Below are 24,188 nucleotides of genomic sequence, written 5' to 3'. Positions count from 1 at the left end.
AAAGAGGAAAGGGTTCATACGGAGAATCACAAAGTATGCCAAGGCCAGAATCCGACTCTATGTTAACCAGGAAGGACACACTCAGACACATACTGCGATCAAATGTTACTGCTTTGAAAATACGGCTGTCCCCGCTTGCCCGTGGTTTTGCTTTCCCCAGTTTCCGTCACCCACAGGTAGCAGGGGTCCAGAAGCAGATGCTCCCCTTTCTGAGAAATTGTCACGTTAGCGGTAGCCTCATGCTAAGCCACAGTGCCTGTGTCATTCCCCTCACTTCCGCTCACCAGATGGGCATTTTATCATCTCACATCAGCACAAGGAAGGGAAGTATGGTCCAACCAAACCTTCTGAGAAAGAGACCACAATCATGTAATTTTCATTCTAATACATTGTTGCATTGTTCTATTTTATTGTTGGTTATTGTTCATCTCTTACTGTGCCTAATTCATCAGTTAAACTTTATCACGGGAGTGTACCTATAGAAAGAAACACAGTAAATACAGGGTTTGATACAATCTGCCATATCAGGCGGCCACTGATGGGGGTCTGGGAACATATTTCCAGTGGATCGGGGGAAACAACTGTATAAAACGTGTTTGCTGATGACGTCACTGCCTTATGACTGGGGAGTCAGAGGTAACAGGCTGCAGTGCTTAAGGACGTACAGATTGAAAGCTTTGGCAACTTGTAGTGAATCCGCCTTGAGCAAGTTACTTAACCTCTCTGGGTCTTTGTTTTCTCATCTGTAAAATGGAAAGACTAATTAAGAGCACCGAACTCTCAGGGTGACCAGAGCATCAAATGATTTGAGTGAGTGCACACATTCTTAACAAGAGGGATATTAGTTTGAATGGTGAAAAAAATCTTAGAAAATTATAATAGCCTGTGATCCTCTAAAGCCTAACCTTGCCTCACAAAAACGTATCTCTTAATATTTAATTTTTCTCATTATGGAGAAATTAAATGTAATTCAAATTCAACTTAATTTCATTCATTTTAAATTAAATTAAATTTTTCTCCTTAGCAGGGCAGTAATGAAACAAAGATTGAGAAACCCTGAGTTAGTATATAAAACATGTAATAAGTACACAGGAAGTATCTATTGTGATGATTTTTATTCTGATTTTTAGAGACATGGTACCCCAGCTCCAATTAAATGCTATTGTTGAATTAATTGGAAGCTACAGTTTGCGACTAAAGTTGAAGTGTTTTAACCTATTAACATTATTTAAATCATTAAAAATGACTTGAAAGAATGGGTGTTGGTGAAAAGGCTTTCAAGGCTGGGAGAAGGGAAGCTGATTTTCAGCCATGCCTGAGAGTTCCAGCCAAAATCATGCCAATTTTCCTTAACAGTTACTTTTTACCCTCATACTTTGTATCTTTGTCAGAAAGAAGAAAGACAAAGGCAAGAGAAAGCTGGTGCAGGAAAACAACCTATGCTTTGGTAAGACTAGTGACCTAGTCTTTCTGGGTTGGCTCCCTGGAAAGAAGTGCCCCTTTCTCACAAGTTTGTCAAGAGCATCAAATGACAGCACTCAGGAACTGTATAACCCAGAGCTCAGCACAGCATAGGGGCTTGATACATGGTAGTTTTTCCTTCCAATTATGTATTTTGAATTACTATGAACCATACAATGGAGTTTTGCCTTAGGATACAGTCAATATTTAGTGTAGAATTTAAAAAATATTTGGAAGAAAGATGTCTATAGAGAGAAGGGAGGAAGGGAAAGAGGGAGGATGGAGAGAGGGAAAGAAGAAAGGAAGGAGGGAAGAAGGAGGAAGGGAGGAAGAGGGGAGAAAGGAAGGAAGGGAGGGAAAGAGGGAGGAGGCTGGGAGGGAGGGAAGGAAGGAAGGAAGGAATTTCATTGTTCTTATAGAACGTGCAAATAGACAACATTTCAAAGATGTGTAGTCAGCCAATACTGAGTATAGAACTATGTAAAGTACTAAGTAAAGTGTGTCCTCTCATAATTTTCCTTGCTCCCTGGACAGTGTGGTACCAATCGGGTCTCCTGTCAAGAAAGCTCCAGAGCAAAAGGGTAGGGTGTCTTTTGAGGCCACACTCCCTGTGAGCTGGCTTGAGTCTGCAGCTGCGCACTCCCAAGTGGTACCCTGTACTCCCCTTCCTTCTTCCTGAGTGCTAAATCCACTTGATCTGTGCAGGCAACCCCCCACTTAACTCTCCTTAATAGTGACGTTCTGGAGAGCCAAGCATTTTAAGCGTAACAAATTGCCATTGTACCAGCTGCAATTATGAGTAAATTTGATCTTGAAAGAAGCCAAGGCACAGTAACTCAATAACTTTGTAACAAAGCTATTGTTCTAATAAGGATAAAGTGCTACAATGTTGTCTGGGGTGCTTCATCAGCTTTCTTGGACACCAGAAGTGGAGGAGGGAGACATTCAAGGATGCACTGCCCCTCCTTCCCAGGAGGCTCATTAACCAACTTATGTGCTTATAAATTCATAAGCCACATCACGGTTTACAAACACAAAGACAGATGATTGATGTCAGTTGCGTGTTAAAGTGACTGATGAACCTAATCTGAACAATAATGGACATAAAAAGAAAAATGCTTCTGTGATGATAATTCCAGAACCCTCACACAAACTCTTGTATGGGAGAAAAAAAAATCCGGCCTCTTTTTAGAAACAATATACCAGGTATGTTGCACCATCACTTGGTTTTCTATGTTTTGGTGGATCTTTAAGCCATACCATTCACATGCTCTATAATGTCACTATGTTACTATTTGAAGTTTATCAGCTTAATACCTTCCTGTGCAATGCTGAAAAGAGTTTTCTGCATCACCATCTCCTTCTCCTACCTTCGGTTTATGAGACTGACTCAGGACCTTTCCTACCCTTGGTTTAAAGAGGAGAAGGAAGCTTCCCATCCCACAGGGTATTACAAAAGCTCTTGAGTAAAATTCCAACTCTACCCTTAACTCTTACCACAGTGACAACACCACATCTTTTTTTCTTTTATTAAGATCTGATTATTCTGACTTACAGTTTCCAGAGTGTGGGGATTTGACAAATGCTTATCCCTTTCTGTTCAATAATTGAGTAAACGAACAAAGCAAATATTTTCTTTTGTTATCCCCAACTCTATTATAAATGGGTGTGTGTACGTACACACATGCATGCGCGTGCACGTAAATAAAACTACCACGCTGTTTCTGCTTTCACAGAAAATTCGAGAAGCAAGAAGAGACAAACAGGTCTCATCCCAGCAGGCACCTGGCAGCGGCTTCTCACATTTGGCTCCAGATTTCGGGCCAAAACTAAAGCGCCGTCCTACGGTGAAATGCATCCCTTCATCCTCCGCTCAGCTCACTAAACCCTGCACCCACCTGACTTACTGTTAGGCAATTTGACCTGGTATAACCACTGCCACATAGCGACTCAATAAAATATTTATTGGTGCTTGTTAACGCTTCTTGAAGCCCTTCCCTCTCCCATACCCTTTTTCCCCAGTCCCACTTTTCTTGCCTCCTCACCCTCAAATCATTACCTTTGGTGCTCGAAACAGAAGGGTGGATTATACATTCTTTTTTTTTTTTTTAAGATTGTATTTATTTATTTGACAGACAGAGATCGCAAGTTGGCAGAGAGGCAGGCAGAGAAAGGGGGGTGGGAAGCAGGCTCCCCGCTGAGCAGAGACCCTGATGCGGGACTCAAGCCCAGGATCCCGAGATCATGACCTGAGCTGAAGGCAGAGGCTTAACCCACTGAGCCACCCAGGCACCCCTGGATTATACATTCTTGTTCCTGAGATGAAACTGTTAAATCAAAACATTTGCCCTGCCCAGCAAAGAAAAATATGCAAAACCCCCTTGGAAAAAAGAAAAAAAAGGAAAACTAAAAACTCCCACGAGACAGACATTTTAAACTATGAAATTCAAAGAGTTACTGAAATGTTATTCAGGTTCCCAAAGTCAAAATGGTAAATGTAATGCATACTGATAACCTGGGTTTACAATCTGCAAATTGCATGGAAGCAAGAGAACTGATTTTCCTTCCAAGTCATACAGTGCACACTTCCAGCAATCCCGATTGTGCATTCGTCTTATTTCTGGGAGTGGACTAAGAATTAACAAATAAATACAAAACCTACATAGTGGCAAATTTGCCTTGTTCCAGACTAAAAAACTCCATTCACTTGGTAGTAGCTTTACTCGTAATCGTTGAAACCTGTTATAACCCAGATGTCCTTCATCTGGTGAATGGATAAACTAGGATTTGTCCCCACAATGGAATACTACGCAGTATTCCATCATATTCATACTCAGTATATAAAACGGAACAAACCACTGACAAACACTGACACACACTCTCAAATGCATCAGGTTATGTGAAAGTATCCAGACTCGAAAAGCTACATATTATATTATTCCATTCATAGAACATTCTAGAAAGGGCAACTATAGGACAGAGAACAGATGAGTGCTTGTCAGAGCTGGGGATGGGGGGAGGGATTGACTATAAAGGAACCCAAGAAAATTTTTGGTGGTGACAATTTTTCAGTGTTCTAGATCTTGACTTCATGGTGACACAACTTTATACATTTATCAAAACTCACAGTACTGCACCCTATAAAAGACAAATTTTACTCTTTGTATATTGTACCTTAATTAAAAAAAATAAGCCCTTCAAAACTAATTGATGGTTGGGGGGGGGCACCAAACAGTGGTAGCCTCTGGGGGAAGACAACTGACTAGTAGGAAAGGGGTTGGAGAGAAGCTTGTGGGGTGATGGGAATAGTCCCATCTTACCAGAGGTTCCGGTTACGTACGTGTACGCACTGGTCACACCTCGAAGACTCTGTGTTTAACACCTGTGAGTTTCACCATATGCAGATTTTATATCAACAGAAAAGAAACCAAAAATAAGCCTATTAATGACATGCCCCCCAACGTATTTAGGAGGAAGAGGCAGATGTCTGCAACGTACTTTCAAATGCCTCAAGAAATGAGATGGATTAACAGATGAATAAAGACGGGCAGGTGCGGAGACACGTGATGAAGGAAGTAAGGGAAATCGTGGATCTAGATGCTAAGGAAAGGGGTGTTCACTTTGAATTCTCTAATTTTGCTGTGCGCTTGAAAACTGTGGTCACGACATAGGAAAAAATCCATTCTAAAGAACTAAAATATACATGCCATCTAATGAGGATTTTAAAGGACTTAATAACACTATATGCCATTAACTCCTGGAAAGATGTGAGCTATCGTTTTTCTTATGACTCCACTCCCATCCTATTCCGTATTATTCAGATTCAAAGCTTGTAAATGTTGCCACAAATGCACAGCTGTGCCTGTCACTTCACAGGGTCTGTTCCACGACAAACTTGAATTAGACACACAAGGCTGAGCATGGGCTCTACTTATCCACTGATGATAGGAGAAAACCAACCCTTATAGAATCTTAATTCCCTGCCACCGAATTCACTCACGATGCAGGAACTGGTGCAGAGGGAAGAGGGGTCTATAATTTTATTCTCAGTGATGTAATCCCAGTACTCCCCATGCTCTGAGCTATGGAGTCATCAAATAGAAAAAGGCCAACTTACTGACTGGTGATTCATCTTGCTATCAGGTCTACACGGGGAGCCTTTGCCCTCTCGGGGTAATTCAGCATTCTCAGATTTGTGCCAGGCTGGACCTCTGACCCTGTTCCTATCAGTTAATTCCATACCCTGGTTAGAGCTTATGCCTATGAAGTCAGAACTGTCCCCATGCAGGTGCAGTGCTACAACTACACTGCTTTGAAATTTCCAAAATCTAGAAATCTACAAATTGTGTTGCTTTGCTTACAATCACACAGCCCAAAAGCTGAGAGCTAATCAGGCTGATGCTCTCATTTAGAATGCCCTTGTAGTGACAGCTCCCAGGTTAATCATAGTGACGCTCTACCCCAACACACACGCACGTGCACACACACACACACACACTCTCTCTCTCTCTCTCTTTGCCTTTCTACTAAACAACAAAGAAGCAATCATTGGGCTGGGGCAGCAGGGAGAATTTGAGGGCTGGATTACAGGTACTATTATATAAGCTGGGAAACCAATCAAAATGCCCCAACATACTACAGTCATGAGATACAAGTATCCCTGACTTTTCAAAAGTTTGCACTATTCCCCTTCACTTTTGCAAAAGACCTACATTCATACCTGTTTTTGCCAACTGGAAGAAATCCAAAGAGTATTTTCACTTTTACAAACAAAACAAACCTAGAGCTACACGGTGATTTTGCAGCAAGCCATTATAAAGGCAGAGCACCCCCCAAGCCATAAGCCCAGCACCACCGAGCTCCTTCCCGGGGAACCACACTCAGCACCTCTGCCTCAAGCCGCAGCTTTGAACTAGGTCTGGGAGCACCTGTATCTCCATTTACTCTGTGCATCTATTAGCAAGACATTGCCTAAAGCATCAGAAAAGCGTATGAAGGGTTACTTTTGGGGTCTGGAAATGCTCAGTGTTTGTTTTTTTTTTCCCCATATAAATGAATGCTCACTGGTCCTTTGCTTTATGCCATTTTGTTCCTTGGAACACTCCACTTTTAGCTACGAGGGGAACGTGTACTGGGATTTCGGTCAGTCTCTGCCAATCTTAGCTGTGCCTCACTATGTGTACGTGTCTCAGAACCACTAGGTTTTTTTTCCTAAATGTAATCTCAAGATTATTTAGGTATAAACTAGGGTTGCTGGACTAACTAAATAATAACACGAAATACTCAGTTAAATTTGAGTTTCAAGGACACAACGAATAATTTATTTTCACGTAGATATGGCCCATGCAGTATCTGGGTCACGCTCATGTTAAAATGTGTTCTTTTAATTCTGACAGCCCGAGGTGTAAATATAAATTTGATATGAGTTAGTGAAAAGCTTTTAAAATATGTTAAATGACGCCATCAAAAGTCTCAGCTTTCCACAGTTGCCAGCATATGGGGATCAAAACTGAGGCTGAAAACTAGGTTTTTGGCCTCAGACCTGGACTCCAGGTTTACTAGATGGTAAGCTTCCCGAGGGCAAGAACTACATCTGCTTTTTCCGTTTTATCTCTGATGTCTGGCCCAGCACCTTGCACACAATAAGCTCTCAAAACCATCTACGGGGAAAGCAAATGAATGGGTGATGTCTGATCTCTCTCTCATGCTACCTCATTCCCAGGGGACTTCAGGTTTCCCTGTGTTAGGGAATCACCACATTTTTCCCCCGATCTTTCAAGAAAGCTCCAACTATGTCATTTTTTTCTCTGTGCACAGATGGGTTGAAAAGGGGTTTCCCACTGGTTCAAAGGTAAATCTGAAAAGCATGTCTATATCTTTTTCTTTTCTTTTAAGATTTCATATTGATTTGCGAGAGAGAGAGAGAGAGAGATAACACAAGCACAGGGGGCAGAGGCAGAAGGAGAGAGAGGAGCAGGTTCCCCACTGAGCAAGGAGCTGGATGCAGGGGTTCGATCCCAGGACGCTGAGATCATGACCTGAGCTGCAGGTAGACACTGACAAGACTGAACCACCCAGGCGCCCCAAGCATGTCTCCATCTTAAGACAAGTTACTGAAACATTCCACCTAGAGCAAAGGCTGCCCTTGAGCTGGGGCCGAGCAAGTTCGTACTAAGGACACCGTCTTATTACTCAGCTACTAGCTTTGCTGGTCTTCTACACTTGTTTTTTGTTCATTTTTTTTTTTTAAGTGTTTTGATAATTTTTTTTTTTTCTGGAATGGCAGCTTGGGCCTGACAGCTCAGATATGAAAATGCTTACTTAGCTTCGCCAATGTATTAAAAAAAGAATCTACATGTCCACCAACAATTTTCATTAACTGGGCCCACCCTTGACTCAATCTGATCTTATTTTTGGCCTCTTCTATTTTCCACCGCCTACCCATACCCCTACCACCACTCTCCGAAGATACTGCTCATTTCTCATTTGTGCGGCCGGGCTTTTAAAGATTTGTTCTATCGTGTTGTCATTCCAGAAGGTATCCCATTTTCCTTTAGAAGAACTTGTATGAAGTACCATGTTTTGCTATTCGATACGGCCTTCTTCTGAAATCCACGCACATCAGCAATAATCCTGACCATTCCCGTTATCAGACTCTTATATCAGTGACCGACGTGTACAACAACCACAAAGAAGCAGCGTTATTTGTTCCTCATTTATCCTGTGTGTTGCCTTAAGTCTAACCTCAAGGTTCATCTCAAGTCTCATTGCACAATCCGCTCTTCCAGGTAAAACAGTGTCTTGAAGGAGAGCTAAATGTGCTAAGAAATATTCTAAATCCTGGGGAGAAATGGAGAGGGAGAAAGTTTGGAAAGACACTAGAAAGAGAATATGAGAAGGGCACACGGTGGGCACTGCGGACCAGCAGTAAAATCATAAGTGACATTGGTTCAAGATGGTAATTAATGGATCGGAATGAACATTAGAAAGTAGCTCATCTGCTCCGTGATTTTATAAGTGAGATAAGCTCAATGAGGAGTGACACGCTAATAGCAACTCTGAGCTAGCAGTAAAGCCGAGACCAGAATCCAAATATCACAAGCCTGGCCAATGGCTCTGATAACAGAGAGCCTGTCGGTTGCTCCCAGGTCTGCAGCAAAATGAGCCAGTATTGTGCATGCCACCATAAGAGGATTTAGGTTCTAGCAAAATTAAGAGAAAAGTCACAGATTATAGCTTTATTATTGTCTCCATCATTGATCTGTCATAAAAATTAACATTCAAATATCATCCATCCATTCATTCTTCTACTGATGATCTTTCATGAGCCAGATACTATACTGTCAAGAAATTACCACAATTAACAAGATGTCTGGGGCTCCCGCCTCCACTGAGTTTATATCCTGGAAGGGGAAAACCAACAACAACCAAATAAAGAAGCTATGGTTTTGCATTCTGGTAGGTAACAAAGAGGAAAGCCACATGTCAAGACATGTCAAGACATAACTAGACAGTTGGTGGGTGGATGAGATTGAAGGTCTACTTTAGGAAGGGGGACTGGGGAAGGTTCCTCAAAGGAGGTGACCTTTGCTTTGGTGTGTAAAAGGTGAGAAGATAACCATCAGGAAATGCCCAAAGGAAATGCATTCCAGGCAAAGGGAAAAAGAGAAAGAGTTCAGTGTTTTGAGAGGTAGAGAGGCCAAGATACTTAAGCGTAATAAGCAAAAGGGAGGCATTTCAAAAACTAGCTCAGGGAGGTAGGAAGAGGTAGGAAGAGCCCAGGTCAGGATGGCCTTTGAAGATCATTACAAAAAAACTAGATTTTAATCTCAAGTCAATAGCAAGTCATTGAAATATTTGATCTTTGTGTATCTTAAGAGGCATACTCTCGGTGGACTAGGACTGCAGAGAAGAGCAAGAGTGGAAATGGAGCCCTTTGCTGTGGTCCAGATCAAAGATGACAGTGGGACTGACCAGACCCATGGTGGTGCAGGAGAGGAAAGCCCACAGACTTGCAGACCACTCTGTTTTTGCTTGAGCAACTGGATAAATCATGTCGCCATTCGCTGGAAAGAAAAGGGCTGAGGGTTAAGGTGATGTGTAGGAATGAAAAGTATCGTCTGTGTCATACTATGTTTTAGATGCTTACTAGACATTTAATTTGGGTTGTCAGGTGGATGAAAGAAGGAGATATAAATTTGAAGCAAAGACACCAGCATAAAAGTGAGCCCTGGGCTCTCCAAACTTGGTAGGTGAGGTGGAAAGGATGCCATCAATGACAAAGATGAAAGGTGCAGGAGAGGCAAGAAAAAAACTGAAAGAAGGTAGTCTCGAGAAACTGAGTCTTTTTTTTCAAGAAGGAGCAAATGCCTGACCACTATGTCAAAGGAGAGGCAGAGTCAGATGAGGCTAGAGATACACCCATGGGATTTGAGATATCAAAGCATTGTGGATGTTAACAAAAGTAGATGCACTATAGTTTTTTTTAAAAAGCATACAGTGGGGCACCTGGGTGGCTCAGTGGGTTAAAACCTCTGCCTTCAGCTCAGGTCATGATCCCAGGGTCCTGCTTCCCTTCCTCTCTCTCTGTCCGCCTCTCTGCCTCCTTGTGATCTCTGTCTGTCAAATAAATATTAAATAAAATCTTAAAAAAAAAAAAAGCATACGGTGTGGAAGGTAACTATTAAGCGTCATTTTCAGTCATTTCCAAAACTACCTTGCATGGAATTATACCCACATACACACAGGTCCTTTTTTTGTCCTTTGAACCTAAAACATAAATGAGAACATCTCTTAGATGTTCTTTTTATATGGCTCATTTTGAAGAACTTTCCTTATCAGTACGTACAGACTTAGAACATCACTTTATTGGCTACTTACTACTTTGTTACAAGGATTTAACCCGTACCTTTGATCTCTGCTTGCACTGTGTAATTTATTATACTGTGTTGGACACTATACTTCTCAAGTGTTCTGTTTGAGTGCATTCAGGGACAATGATGGATGTTCTAATGTGGGGGAGAATCAGACAGCTAACGGATGACCCCACAGAGATCAGAGCTGGAACCAAAAACTCAAAGAGTCTTTCTGTTGCACCGTATTACCTCCTTCGGTGTTGTGAGAATTGGTGGACATTTGGTGGAACTGAGCACAGAAACAAAATTTACAGGCAGTTATTAACAAATCAGGTCTTTTCAATGGTGATCTTCTAATTAGATTTCTTATTCACTCTTGCATTCATTTAAAATAAATACATGGACCAGTATGATTTCCCTTCAAAGCCAGGCAATTAAAACGGCTCTGGGTTGTGTTGTTGCTGCTCGGTTTTATTTCTTGTTTACTGTTTTCACTTACTCCTTAGGTTTGCATGTCCTGTGGCTCCAAAATCCCCTTCTGAAAACCTGTTACAGATGACATGTTTGCGACCCCCAAACTTCAAACGTTGAAACCCCTAATATCCGATGTGATGGTAGTAGGAGGTGGGGCCTTTGGGAGGTGAACAGGCCACGAGGCTGGAGCTCACAGGGATAGGCCAGCGCCCTTATAAAGGAGAGCCCAGAAAGCTCCCCTGCTCCTGCGGCCAGGTAAGGACACAACAGGAGGACGGCTGTCTGTGAACCAGGAACTGAGTTCTCACCAGACACCAAGTTGACCGGCACCTCAATCTTGGACTTGCCAGCTCCAGGACTAAAAGAAATACATTTCTGCTGTTTATAAACCACCCAGACTCTGGTATCTTATTACAAAGTAAACGGAACAAAGGTAAGACCATCCAATCTTAGAAATTCAGAATGTTGTCATCACCCTCCATGTTCTAGACCCAGCATCTTCTTCTTTAGATTCGGACATCTGGCAATACTATCTCATCTAAGAAAATAATAAAGATTTTGCATGTGGTACCCTTCCTTCAAGCGGCTGACGTGACTTACGCAAAATATGTAGCGACTCTCCTCTGCCCCGTCAAATCTCTCTTCCTATTTTCCCACGACCATCACTTTCATTTGTTCTTTTCTTCGACTGACCCTGTTTCCCCAACCTTCATTCCCTGTTAAGACTATTTCTCCTAGCACGTTACAGGTGTCAGTGGAAAAGGGGGCAAAGCTCAGGCGAAGCTAGAATGAGCCCTCCACCCTGTCCTCGGTGGTAGGACCCTTTGCTACAGAACTTGAGTGACCTTATGCCCAAAAGATCCTCGTATTTCAACTTGGAGACGAAGACACCGAGAAAAATCACATGTGAGCCACTCAGGGGAGCATGACCAATAGAGCAAATGCTGGTGTTCAGGTGAGGGTAAGACCCAGGCAAAGTTTCAAAAGTGCTGGAATCTTCCATGCCTTCCTCCCTTTCTCTCAACACAGCCTATTCAAGGGGTCACAAGCTGGGATGCCTCTCGGCCATGTTGTCTTTGGCCCACACAAATATTTTTGAACTTTGCAATTATTTGCCAGCCTTTAAAATCGGGAAATGCGATGCCGCCAACCAGACTGGCCAGTTCTTCGGAAGGGGCAGAACCGAGCCAGCCTGTCCACGTGACCAGGGGTCCCAGCAGAGAGGCACCTGCTCCCTCCCGCACAGCAAGGGTTCTCCGCTTTGCTGTTTGCCCCATTATTTTCTATCTGGCCCATCTCACTCATTCTTGTTATCTGCACTCCCACCGTAGGCATGCGAGTTTATAACCTTTGAAAACAAAGTCCTGCCAACCACTCTCTAATAAAGATTTGGCAACATTTCCAACGTAGCTGAGAATTTTATTTATTTAATTTTTTAATTCACTCCTGCTTATAAGGGATTTGGGTCGTGACTGAAACTTTCCCATCAGATAACCCAGCAGCGTACACTCTGACTCTCTGGTTTTCTGACCATCCAGGCCTCTGGAAGACCTGGAAACGAGACAGGAAAGGAGGGCCAGTAGGGAACACAGTGAACGCTGCACCCACATACCCCCTTCTGCCTTCCTCAAATTCCTGGCCATCCCATCACCAAAAATGTGCCAAAGATTGCGAACTGGATTGCTTCTGCCAAGAATATATAAGCATCCTAGTAGGGTTTTCAAAGACAAAGAAATGCTACCAAAAACCAGATGGGACTTTGCTATAATGGTTACATGTCACAGCTGGAAAGGTGACGAAGAGAAGATAGTTTGGAACAAGACAGCCCCCAATGTGCCCCTCTTGACTGCCATGTCCGTGTCCTCCCCGTGCATTGTCGGATGTGAGCCCACGCTGCTTCTGCTGCTTCTGTAGGAATCCATTCTCAGGATACTTGGTGACTGCCATTCACCGGCGAGATGCTGAGGGGCATATGCGCAACGATCACGGTTATGACATATGCTGAGAACACGAGGACTCAGGTGCCTGCCCGAGACAACACCGCTACCGTCATCCCACCTCCACACGCCGGGGGTCATCCGGCACGGCTGGGCGAGCACCCACCCAGGAACGTGAGATGATAAAACCTCACTTCACAAAAGAAAGTCAAACCATTAAGTTATTATCACATTTAAAAGCAAAGAGTGGAAAATTAACCTGCCAAAGAAAACAGCTCGCAGGAGCAGCAGCTGGAATGAGGGCAGGCGGGGCGGGAGGAAGTGGAGCGCGGCCCCAACAGGAAGCACCTGAACTCAGGTGAACGCAAATCCCACAGCTGCGTCAGGCCCAATGGAATCTTCTGGGTCAAAAGGCGTGGCTGCGATTCATGCCTGGAGCCAGGGAAGGCAGAGGTCAGACACTTCTGAGTATCTATTTCTCAGTAAATGAGGTTTCTTTCCTTCTGAGGCTCCGCTAGGAGACCGGGTGCATGTGAACGACTTCTAACTGGTTTGGCTCCGAGCTAAGAGCAAGAGGGAAGGTAGATGCTGTGGTCTCCATGGATCAATTAAAGATCAATCAGAAGCGGAGCTAGAATATTCCAAAATTACAAAGTGAGTCCATGGGGAAGATGGGGTTTGACTGAGAAGTGGATTTGTGCAGCGCCTCAGGAACATGGCAGCTAGGCGGAGGGAGGTCCTTCTGGACCCTTCCTTCATCATGTGACCGCAGGTCTTTCACTCTTGAGGCAACAATAGGAAGATGCCAATCATCGGAAAACCAAGTCCTGGGCACAAAAGGTACCAGCCTGGGTCAGGAAGGAAGCTTAGCTTCCTGGTCTTCTTGCCCAGGGCTGATTTCCCTCTAATCTTGCTAACTACATCCAAGCACTCCTTCCTCAGACCCCTTTGTTTGTCGCTATAGAATACCTGAACGCTTTGCCGGAAAGTTCTCTTCAGACGAAATGGCTTACGGATGAACGTCATGAATGGGCACTCGCTCTGTGAGCTAAAGGTTTGCACTTAACTCTGGGCCACATTTACAGGGGCACAATTGCTGCTCCTGGAGAAGAAGCAAAGGGCTTCTGATATTTACTGAACTGCTATATACATATCTGGAAGGCAAAAAAAGAGATCCAACGGGTAGATGTTACAGGCAAGCAGATTAGAATTCACCAAGTTAAATCTCTTCAATTATAGCGGTGTTTGCTTTGTCCAGTACTGAAGCCCGTCACTGGGCATGCTTAAGAGATCTGAACAAAATCCCTCTTAGCAGCACAGTGGAAGGGATGCCAGCACTGACTAGGAAAGAGAGAAGTCTCAATCTAAAGATCCTACAATTCTGCAGTAAATAGTATCATAGGAATAGTCTTTCCACAATAACATGCATTGTAGTACAGCCATGCAGTGGGGCAGTTGAACAAACATGAGCTTCAGGGAAAAACTAGACAGGAGAGGTGGCTATCCCTAACTCCATAGCAGAGGGTGATTCTAACCTAGATTTGGATAAAAACTGACCAGTCAACAGACCTGAACTCAGAAAAAGGGTTGGAAAAAATAATAAGACTGAAAGGACAGAACCTTTAGGATCAAATCCAATGGGCAAAGGGAGCTATACTTGTAAATTACACATGGATAGGACATGAGGACCAAACTTAATGGCATGGGTTTTTTTTGTTGTTGTTGTCGTTTGTTTTTTTTTGTTGTTGTTGTTGTTTTTTTTACCTTTTTAAAAATTTTAAATGCTTACTCTAATAGGAAAATTCGGATTCTGGTTTTTCTACTCTGGGTAAGGAGGAGAATGAAAAATCTCGCCTCCGCCCAGTGCCCATGTCTGCATGAGCAGCACAAAAGCTATAAAAAATTTCCATTCTGGGGCGCCTGGGTGGCTCAGTCAGTCAAGTGTCCAAATCTTGATTTCGGCTCAGGTCGTGATCTCAGGGTCATGAGATTAAGCTCCAACATCTGGCTCTACACTCAGCGGGGAGTCAGCCTGAGAGTCTCTCCTCCCCCCCACCCCCTCTCCCTGCTCACATACACACTCTTCCTCTCTCTCTCTCTCTTTTAAATAAATATTTAAAAAAAAAAAAAAAAAAAGAACTTCCATCCGCAGATGACAGCCTCTTTGACCAAATGCCACAGGGCTGGCAAAGATTTCTAAACAGATTAATGAGAGGCTTCTGAGAATGTTAACTCAAAACCATTGTTTCTAAGATACAGCCTGGGTCTCTTGGAGAAAAAAGCTGGCCAGTTAAAAGGAAAGGTATGGATATGAATATTGTAGACTCACTGGTCGAGTCGCTGTAACACGGCACCAACATTTTCTGCAAAACTGTTATTACTGTACTAGTGGTGCTGTCTTAGAAGTCTATGCAGCTCTGTCATTTAAAAAGCTAACCATAACATAATGTTAACATATGGAAACCAGGCTATCCTTGTTCTCCAGGCTCAGGTGCCCCTACTGACCACAGCATCTTCTTAGCACCAGAAGGGTTGGTCTTACAACCCTTCTGGCCACTTCTGCATTTCCTTCTTTAGAACCCTTTAAATAAAAACAAAAGCAGAGGAAAAAAAACAAACAAACGTGCAATTTACTACAGCAAGTAAAAGCCAGGATCCATTTAGCGTGTGCATTCCTTGCAATTCACTGGTATGTCCCTTCTGAAGAAAATGACAATCAAAAATAACTTCGCTGTACCACTGATGTTTGCCACCAAGCCACGCCCCACGGTCCCACCACCCAAATCACACACGCGTCTCCACTCTGGCACACTAACCGTCCACCATACACCCACCCAACAATCAAGAAAAGAAGACCTTCCTAAGAAAGCAAGTCACACAGACACTAGCTTTACACCCCCAATGGGATCTGCCGGGAGTGAAACATACAAAGTCAGCCCACACACATTCATGTGGTCTCAAAGTAACTCCCCATCAAACACTTACTCATAGAAAGAGGAAACCAGTCATTTTAATGTAGAGAAGACTGGCAGACGCTATGTGTGTCACCACCAAGGGACCAAAGTTAAAATCACGAGTAACGAACCAAGTTGGCATCACGCACTTCCTGATCTGAGGTGCTTAGAACCCAGCACTCCTCTGGTGTTCTTGCTAAACCTGAATTAATCATGACATTAGATAATCTACAAAATACCAGGCCTGTAACCTTCAGAAACACTGCTAGCTGTCTGAGCGCCTGGGTGGCTCAGTCGGTTAAGCATCTGACTTTTGCTTTCAGCTCAGGTCACGACCTCAGGGTCCCAGGATCGAGCCCACACTCTGCCCTTCCCCCCACTTGCATGTGTGCATGCTCTCTCTCTCTCTCTCTCTCTCTAAAATAATCTTTAAAAGTAAAAAAGTGTTAGTTGTGAAAGGAAAAAAAGAAAGAAAAGAAAAGGAAAAGAAGTATGACACAGTCTACAAAGGGGACATCAGACAAATTGACAGCTAAATGTGTTCTTGGCCAAGAAAAGAGACAACTGGCAAAACTTGAATGAAATCTGTAGACTGGATAATAATATTAAATCCTTGTTAATATCTAGATTTTTACAGAATGTTAACTGTCTGTACTTGTGCTTATAATAACAGAATGTTCTTGGTTTGAGTAAATACACAGTGAAATCCATAAAGTCAGAGGGGCATCGTGTGTGTAACTTGCTCCCAAATTTTCAGAAAAAAAAAAAACAAAAAAAACACAAAAACTTATGTACATATATTTGTACACACACATGGACATGTGTGTGGGTGTGGGTGTGTGTATAGAGAAGAGAGAGAGAATATGATCAAATAAGTATGGTAACATGTAAAACACAAACATTAACATTTGGGGAATGTGGGAAGCTTACATAAGGATTCCTCACAACATTTCCATGACTTCTCCAAGTAAAAAGCTTTTCAAGATTAAAAAACAATAATAATGACCCAAGTGGGTCTGAGCTTTCCAAGGACGGAGGTGGAGAAGGAGGAGGAATATCCCATCTCTGTCCCATGTGCACCCCCATCCCCAACACCTGAGAAGCACCGGATCGTTGTTGGCTTTCCTGACCGCCACTTTGGAAGCCTGCGGTGAGTTCGCCCAGGGCACCGCTACATCTCCAGAGCCCCAAAGCCTAGTACAGGGCCTGCCATATACTGATGGCTCAAGAAATGGTCAATGAGTGAATGAGCTATAAGAAGTCTCTGAGAGAAACCGGGGACAGCCCCCACCAGGGTGCTCCAGCCGCAAAGTTGGTAGATTATGGTGCTCCTGTATAAATGGCTAGGTGGGAATGAGGGGCAGGAGGCATCCAAATAAAGAGTAAGATATGGTTCTCCCAAGGGGTATTCTCTTTATTGAGGAGGAATGGTAACTAAGCATGTGTCCTAGAGTTGTCCTGAAACGGCCCTACTCTCTGGACTGGGGGAGGGAGGGCATACATTCCAGGTATGATGTGCGCCAGTGCCCAAGGTCTCTGGGGGATCCCGCATAAGCTATCTGATGTACCGAGATGAACCTAAATGAAGACCAGGGAGGGCCCCCTGGGTGGCTCAGTCAGTTAAGTGTCTGACTCCTGGTTTCAGCTCAGGTCGAGATCTCATGGGTTGTGGGATTGAGCCCTACATCGGGCTCCATTGCTCAGCGAGGAGGCTGCTTGAAGGTTCTCTGCCTCTGCACCCCCAATAAAAATAAATAAAAATCTAAAAGAAGAAGAAGAAGAAGAAGAAGAAGAAGAAGAAGAAGAAGAAAGGGAGGAGGAGGAGGACAAGTAGACCAAGATTCCCCAAGATGACATTAAAGACTGAAACAGCTCCCTAGTCAGTAAATACTTCATTATGAACACAATGCCCCATTACATTCTGTTCTTACCTCCCAAACTGACTAGCACTTAGTTTCTCAAATTCACACTGACTACACACATGAGGTATGAAATTGGAATCATTTTAATTACCAAAGTTCAAGAAAGCTTCGAAAAAAAGTTGTTTAGCAGACGAAAAACGTGACTTTGCTTCAAAAATTCAGCTAATTCAAGAACATCCCAACAGATTGCTTTTCCAGAGACATTCAAGTCTGAATAGAGATGAAAGGGGGTGGGGGGGAAACAATCCTCAGGCCACCGGAGTGTAAGTCTTAGGGGATGTTCCTATAACCCAAAACTGGGTTATAGAAAATTGGGATCTACAAGAAATGTGCTTTCTTGAATCACCGAGATCCAAGTTCACAATCATGAACACCATGTGATAATATTCCAGAAACAAATTAAACAAGGCAAACCGTGGCAAATAAGAGAGGGCAGGACTCCAAATGGCAAACCTGATTTGCATATTAATGCAAAGAAGGACTTTTTGCTTTAATGAGGAATACAATTTTCGTGGAATCTCTAGGTGAGATTGCTGTGCTCACTTGTAGGGACTTGTTTACCAACTTATTTGAAAATGAGTTCATATGGCAAATCTAAAACATAATGGGGATGGGGGGAAAAAAACCCTTCTTAATGAATAACTAATCACCAGTGAGCCCACAGAAGAACTGGGGCAGGCTGGTACAGCTGCCTCGCTCTCCATTTTACTTGCCACAACTGGGGGGCCAACTAGCTCCCCCTCAGAGTCAATGCCCTCCTCTAACTTGACAAGGGCAGGTGTGTAACTCGCTCTGAGCGTTAGCTGCCAGCTACTTGTTGATTTGTCCCTAACAACACCCTTCCACTTCCTATCTCCCAGTATGAAGCTGCCCCGCCTCTCTAGAATGAAGTGGGAGAAGGTAGACGTATCACATCTCCTTCTAGGTACTCCCAAGGGGATGTTGTTTATATAACCCCAAAGGACACAGAGTAAAGACAAGAACGTTACCTGATGAGCCCTACCTCGGGATCAGGAGCCAGCTTCCAACCCTTCTGTGCTCAGTATCCCTCCCGTCCCCAACATGATCTAGTCCTTGGGCTGCCAAGGGCATGGCTCTACCAGCGTCAGCTGAAATTGCAAGGATCTGTGGTGACCTGACACCTGACCTAAGGGTTCTATTAGGGACCCCTCTATGGAGTTCGGCTAGAACCTCAGATCTACACGCAAATCATTACACGGTGTGGCACTCTTCTTATTTTAACACATCCGAATCAATCGATATCTCCCCTCCCACACACTCCTCCATTCTCCATGAGAACCCATACTCATGATACCCCTGGGCTGTCATACCAGCGGGACGATAATGGCATTTTGGTGAAAATCAAGCCCTCATCTATTTTGGTCTGAAGCGGAAGCCAAGACACTAGATCCAAGGATAATAGGACGGCTCCCGAAATGTGAGTCTTCGTGCTGGTCATCAGTTGCTGGTGTGCTATTACCAATGAAAAATGCAGAAGCTTTCGCCTCTTGGTTCCCACCCCCAACTGGTTCTTCTTACCTTTGGTTCCATTGAAATGAAACTGTGGGTTCCTCTGCTCGAGAGAACTGACCTTTTAATCGTCCTGCTATGGTAGAAGTGGTAGTAGTCCTTCAGGGCCCCGATCTGCAAAGACAGGAGGAGAAGCCCAGAAGGGAGTTAGTGGGAATTAAAGAGTCTTCTGTGTTCCTGTGTTGCATGAAAATAAGAACACAAAACAAAACCAAAAAAAAAAAAAAAGGTCCATAAATTATGCAGTTGCCTCTATGCTTAAATGTTACTTGAACCCTAGTGATCACTTTTCCAAAGAAGGACATGTGACATGAAATGGAGTGTCCTTGAGGCAGTGACTGCGGAACTCAAGATTATAATGGGGCAGCTTAGCTCTCCGTATCTCCCTTTTAATGTTTAATTTATATGCAGCATTTTAAGTAATTCTATATCCATTTATATCCAAATGTGGGAAAGAGAAAAAAAATCAAATAGCGATCTGGTTATAAAAACACACTGCATTCTGTTTGCTCCGAGAAATGTACAATGAAGGACCTCGTTAGATTATTTATATCATCAATTTGAAATCAGTCCTGAGCAGTTGGTCATTCACAAAGGAAACACTACTTCAGTTTGTTTCCTGCCTTCAGTCGACAGTATAACGACATCGCAGTTATGCATTTATTACAAACTAAAAGTGGGCGGTGGTATCTGGAACCAGAAGAAGATCGCATACCCTAGCTACCAGCTAAGCAACCCGGGTAAAGCCAGTGCAAGCCAGTTGATCACAACCACTTCTTTCAACATACTCATCTTCTCACCTGTGCACCCCTCCCTTTTGCTGAAAACAGTTCAGTCTGCTTAGGATAGCTTTAAAAATAAGTCACTGGCCCTTTCAGAAAACAAACAAAATCCCAGATAATCAGGTTCTCTCAGCAGATTATCAGATGTGGGTCACATACATGGAAATGGAACAAGACAGCAAATGAACACAGAAGAGCCTGGTTCTCGCTCTGGGTGACACTGCTCAGAAGTGGCTTCTTAGCTAAATCCCATGTACTTACTATGCCTCCATTTCCATTCCTATAAAACCAGGTGTTGGGCTGGTTAACGTCTTTTTTTTTTTTTTTTAAGAGTTTATTTATTTGACAGACAGAGATCACAATTAGGCAGAGAGGCAGCAGAGAGAGAGGAAGGGAAGCAGGCACCCCGCTGAGCAGAGATGCCTGATGTGGGGCTCAATCCAAGCACCCTGGGATGGAGACCTGAGCCGAAGGCAGAGGCTTTAACCCACTGAGCCACCCAGGCACCCCTGGGCTGGTTAACTTCTAAGATCACTGCAGCCCTCAAATTCAATCAAATTCTACTCTTTGACAATGACACTTTTTTTTCCTTCTTTGCTTTGCCCAAATACATCAAATGGGCTATTTCTCCAGAACACCATGGCTCTACCCTAAAAGAATGACCATCAACAGCATGGTTTCCAATGGGGACAATTCAAAAATTGGCTTTCTTAATTTAAAAAAAAAAAAAGGAAAAAACCTCATTGGCCCACCTTCATTTTTCCAGATAAAAGGTTTATTTTTTTAATTCTCTTCTTTCCACCGATTCTCGAGCATCATTCTATCTCTCTGGAGAGGATGACTGACCTAGCTTCTGTGCCACTGAAGAGTCACCCCCTACCTGGGACTTTACACTCTAAATGAATGACTCAAATTATCATTGGATAGGACAGTCTGAAGTCACACATTTTTAACTCAAGTGGAAACTGCCCAGATATACACAGAAAAGATCGGGAACTCGGAAACAGCAGCAAACAATGAGGAAGAAGACACAGATGTCCACAGATATCCTCAGTGTCCAAGAGGGTTTCAAGGAGGGATTTACAGGCCAATTTTAAGATTCCAGAGGACTGGGGCACCTGGGTGGCTCAGTGGGTTAAAGCCTCTACCTTTAGCTCAGGTCATGATCCCAGGGTCCTAGGATCGAGCCCTGCATTGGGCTCTTTGCTCAGTGGGGAGCCTGCTTCCTCCTCTCTCTCTCTGCCTGCCTCTCTGCTACTTGTGATCTGTCAAATAAATAAATAAAAATCTTAAAAAAAAAAAAAAAAGATTCCAGAGGACTAAGGGTAGAATTCACAATGGGCTATGTAATCCTTTATAAGAAAATCTTAAAATCCCAAGGAGCTTAGAGCTTTCATCTCATGTAGCTTTTGTCAAGAGTGCTCCTTGGGTAAACACAGTAGTTTCTGTGGAAATAAAATCTTTGGGGAAGAACTTTATACAGAACCTATCACCAGTGTGCATATGGTCCATGAGGTTCAGACCATGCCCATGCAACTACAATGGAACCTCTTTGATGATAGGAAATAGTTAAATTCAACTGAACCATTAAGCTCAAATGTGGATGAAATATGTCCTGAAGATTTAATTCTGATCCTTTGTGGCCTCTTTGGTAAAGACTGGAATCTTGGACTTACATAGCATGTACAAAGCTGGAAAACAGAATCATCGTCCTGACTTAACATGCTTTGGGATGTCGGATACACCACTGAACTATGTTGGGCTTTGGTTCCTCACTGTAAAATAAGGACACAGCAGGCACAGTGGACAGAGACTGGGTATCAGAGTCAGATGAGGGATAAAAATGTGTACGGGTGAGTGTGGTTATAATGACTGAGCAGCGTAACAGGTGCACTGCCTGGTCAAGGCCTTGCTGGGTATGTAGTTTCTGATTATCGGTTTCCCTTCTAAATTTAAATTTCACTCCTACCTTCTCTCACCTCTTGTCCTGCAATCCCTTACCTCTATCCCTTGGTCAGAATTCCTCTTGGTGTGCCCAACCTAGTATCACCTCTTGACTTCCCTCATCTTAACTGGCCAACTTCAAAAAGTCTGATGATACACTGTTGGCGAGGACGTAGGCACAAATGCAGCATACGTAGGACTGGGAAAGAGCACACCTTGGGACAACTGTTTTGAAAGCCATTCGGTAATATCAGTAAAATTATAAACTGCACCCAACCTTTGACCCTGCTTTTCCACTTCTAATAATTATACAGATATAGTCACTTATGTATAAGAATGGATGTTGGAGAAATTCTGTAAAGCAAAATAATTCAAACAACTAGCTATAATCAGTAGGTGTTTGGTTCTATATGAGCTGAAAGAATTGATCTCAAAGAAAGGAAGGAAGGAAAAAAGGAAGGAAGGAAGGACAGATAGGGGAGGGAGGGAGGAAGGAAGGAGAGGAGAAATAGAAAAAGGAGGGAGGGAGGGAGAAAATAGGACCCCGTTTTCGTAGGAGAACAAAGAAAGAATCTGTACTACGTGTATGCTTATACGCACAGGATATCTCAAGAATACTTGAACTACAGAGAGAGCTTTTCTTTTCATTGTTTATGTGTATGTATTATTTCTTAAATTTAAAAAACTAATTAAAAATGAAAGAAATAGCAACTAAATGAACTAGCGTACACCCGCAAGTGGCACCTACTCTTCCAGGGGGCAAATCCACTTCCCAACGTCTGTGTGCCTGGTACAAGGGCCACCTTTCTCCAGGCCGTGAGATCCCTCTAGCAGGAAGCTCTGCTTTACCTCCACCTTGCAGGGGTCCCGTTTCCTCTACAGAGTCAGGGAACGGTGTTCTATGACTGAGTGATGGCTCATTGACTAAAGGCCTACCATGTGCCAGGCATCGCCCAGCTCTTCTGCAGGTGATTGTATTTAACTGAATTCCCTCAGGAACCCTAGAAGATAAAGATAGTTACCTCCACTTTGATCAGTGAGGTTGTGGGAGCTCGGGGAGTGCCCACACCTACACAGCTAGGACGGTAAGGGGTGGGCTGGGGGCGGGGCGGGGGATGTAAATCCCTGCTGAACAGCTAGCTAGCATCTGAGCTTAGGCTGCACAGTTTATCCCACAGGTGGGCTCGGTCCCGCAACCTTCCGTGAGCTTCCCTGCACTGCAGAGCTAAAGGGCTCCACTCTTTGCAGCCAGGGTTCTGATGTGATTAAGGTTCTGCCAATCAAAGGCAGACTACAGCATCCTGGGGCGGGCTCCTGGGGGCCATTATGTGTTTAGCGGTTGTGCTGGCAGAGGTCTTAATGCAGGCTGCTAGCTTTCTGCGCATTTGTTTTGCAACATCCTGTTTTGTTGATAAATTGGTAAGAGATCACAGAAGAGCTATGGGGGCAACAGAGTAGCTTCCTCGTGCCTCGGTTTTTTGTGGGGGATGAAGCAGCAACTCTTGGGGAGGCCTATTGTGTGAGGGGGCATTGGGGGACACTTCTGAAAGCTTTGTCTTCTCGAATGATTCTACAGGCTATTTAATAGTCTATACTGAATGCCTTCCAAAGTAGAATGACTAAGTGGATTCTGCAGAAGGCTCCCTGCTAAATCTAAAATTGGAGAGATCAAAACTTCCAGAAAAGTAGCTGCTCATTTACACAATCTCATACAACTTAGAGACCCTCCAAGTTATGTACCTCTTGAGTCATGAACGCTTATGGGCCCCAGTGAGGCCCAGGCCCCCGGGTGACTAAATGTGTTCTGACCACCTGTTAAATGAACACACTTGCTTCCAGCCCTCTCGGAGCCATACGCACCAACCTCCTCTTTCAAATCTGTTTTCTACACCACAGCCAGAAAAAGGCCAGAAAATGCAAATCTGGTCATACTCCCGTCTAAAATTTCTAGGGGCTTCCCTCTGTTCTGAAAAGAAACAGTAATAGTTAATATTGAATATTACTTAATATTATAGTTTCTAAAGTAAATCAGAATAATAATATCATATCAACATCAATGTTATGCCAAGAACTCTCTTGCATGCTTTACCCAAGTCTTTTTTTTCCTTTTTGCTGCAAGACAACAGCTTAAGGGTAGCACATGTTAGCTCCATCATGCTACATCATTTGCACAAAATAATCTGTCACCTTGTGGAGTTATACATTTTAATCTAAATCTATATATTTAAAAGCATGTTTATGTCTCTTGTCTATTAACATGCATGTCCCTTATTGGTGAGAATTGTGTCTTTCATATTCTTTCAACAGCACTGAGCATGCTGAGGGCATT

The 24,188-nt window shown here is 43.4% G+C and overlaps 1 protein-coding gene across 3 annotated transcripts in view; it reads right to left on the bottom strand.

Moving 5' to 3' along the window:
* The window catches only part of PCSK5 (proprotein convertase subtilisin/kexin type 5), a 443,312-nt gene that overhangs the window by 383,518 nt on the left and 35,606 nt on the right, over positions 1-24,188 (bottom strand). For all 3 annotated transcript variants that reach the window (XM_032866664.1, XM_032866665.1, XM_032866666.1), the window contains exon 2: positions 19,143-19,247. In XM_032866664.1, coding sequence (XP_032722555.1) covers positions 19,143-19,247 — 105 coding nt within the window. The remainder of the gene's footprint in view (positions 1-19,142; positions 19,248-24,188) is intronic.

Source organism: Lontra canadensis, unplaced genomic scaffold, assembly GCF_010015895.1.
Source record: "Lontra canadensis isolate GAN:19392208 unplaced genomic scaffold, GSC_riverotter_1.0 scaffold31, whole genome shotgun sequence".
NCBI classification, from domain to species: Eukaryota; Metazoa; Chordata; class Mammalia; order Carnivora; family Mustelidae; genus Lontra; species Lontra canadensis.
This window is presented reverse-complemented; position numbering and strand designations above follow the sequence as displayed.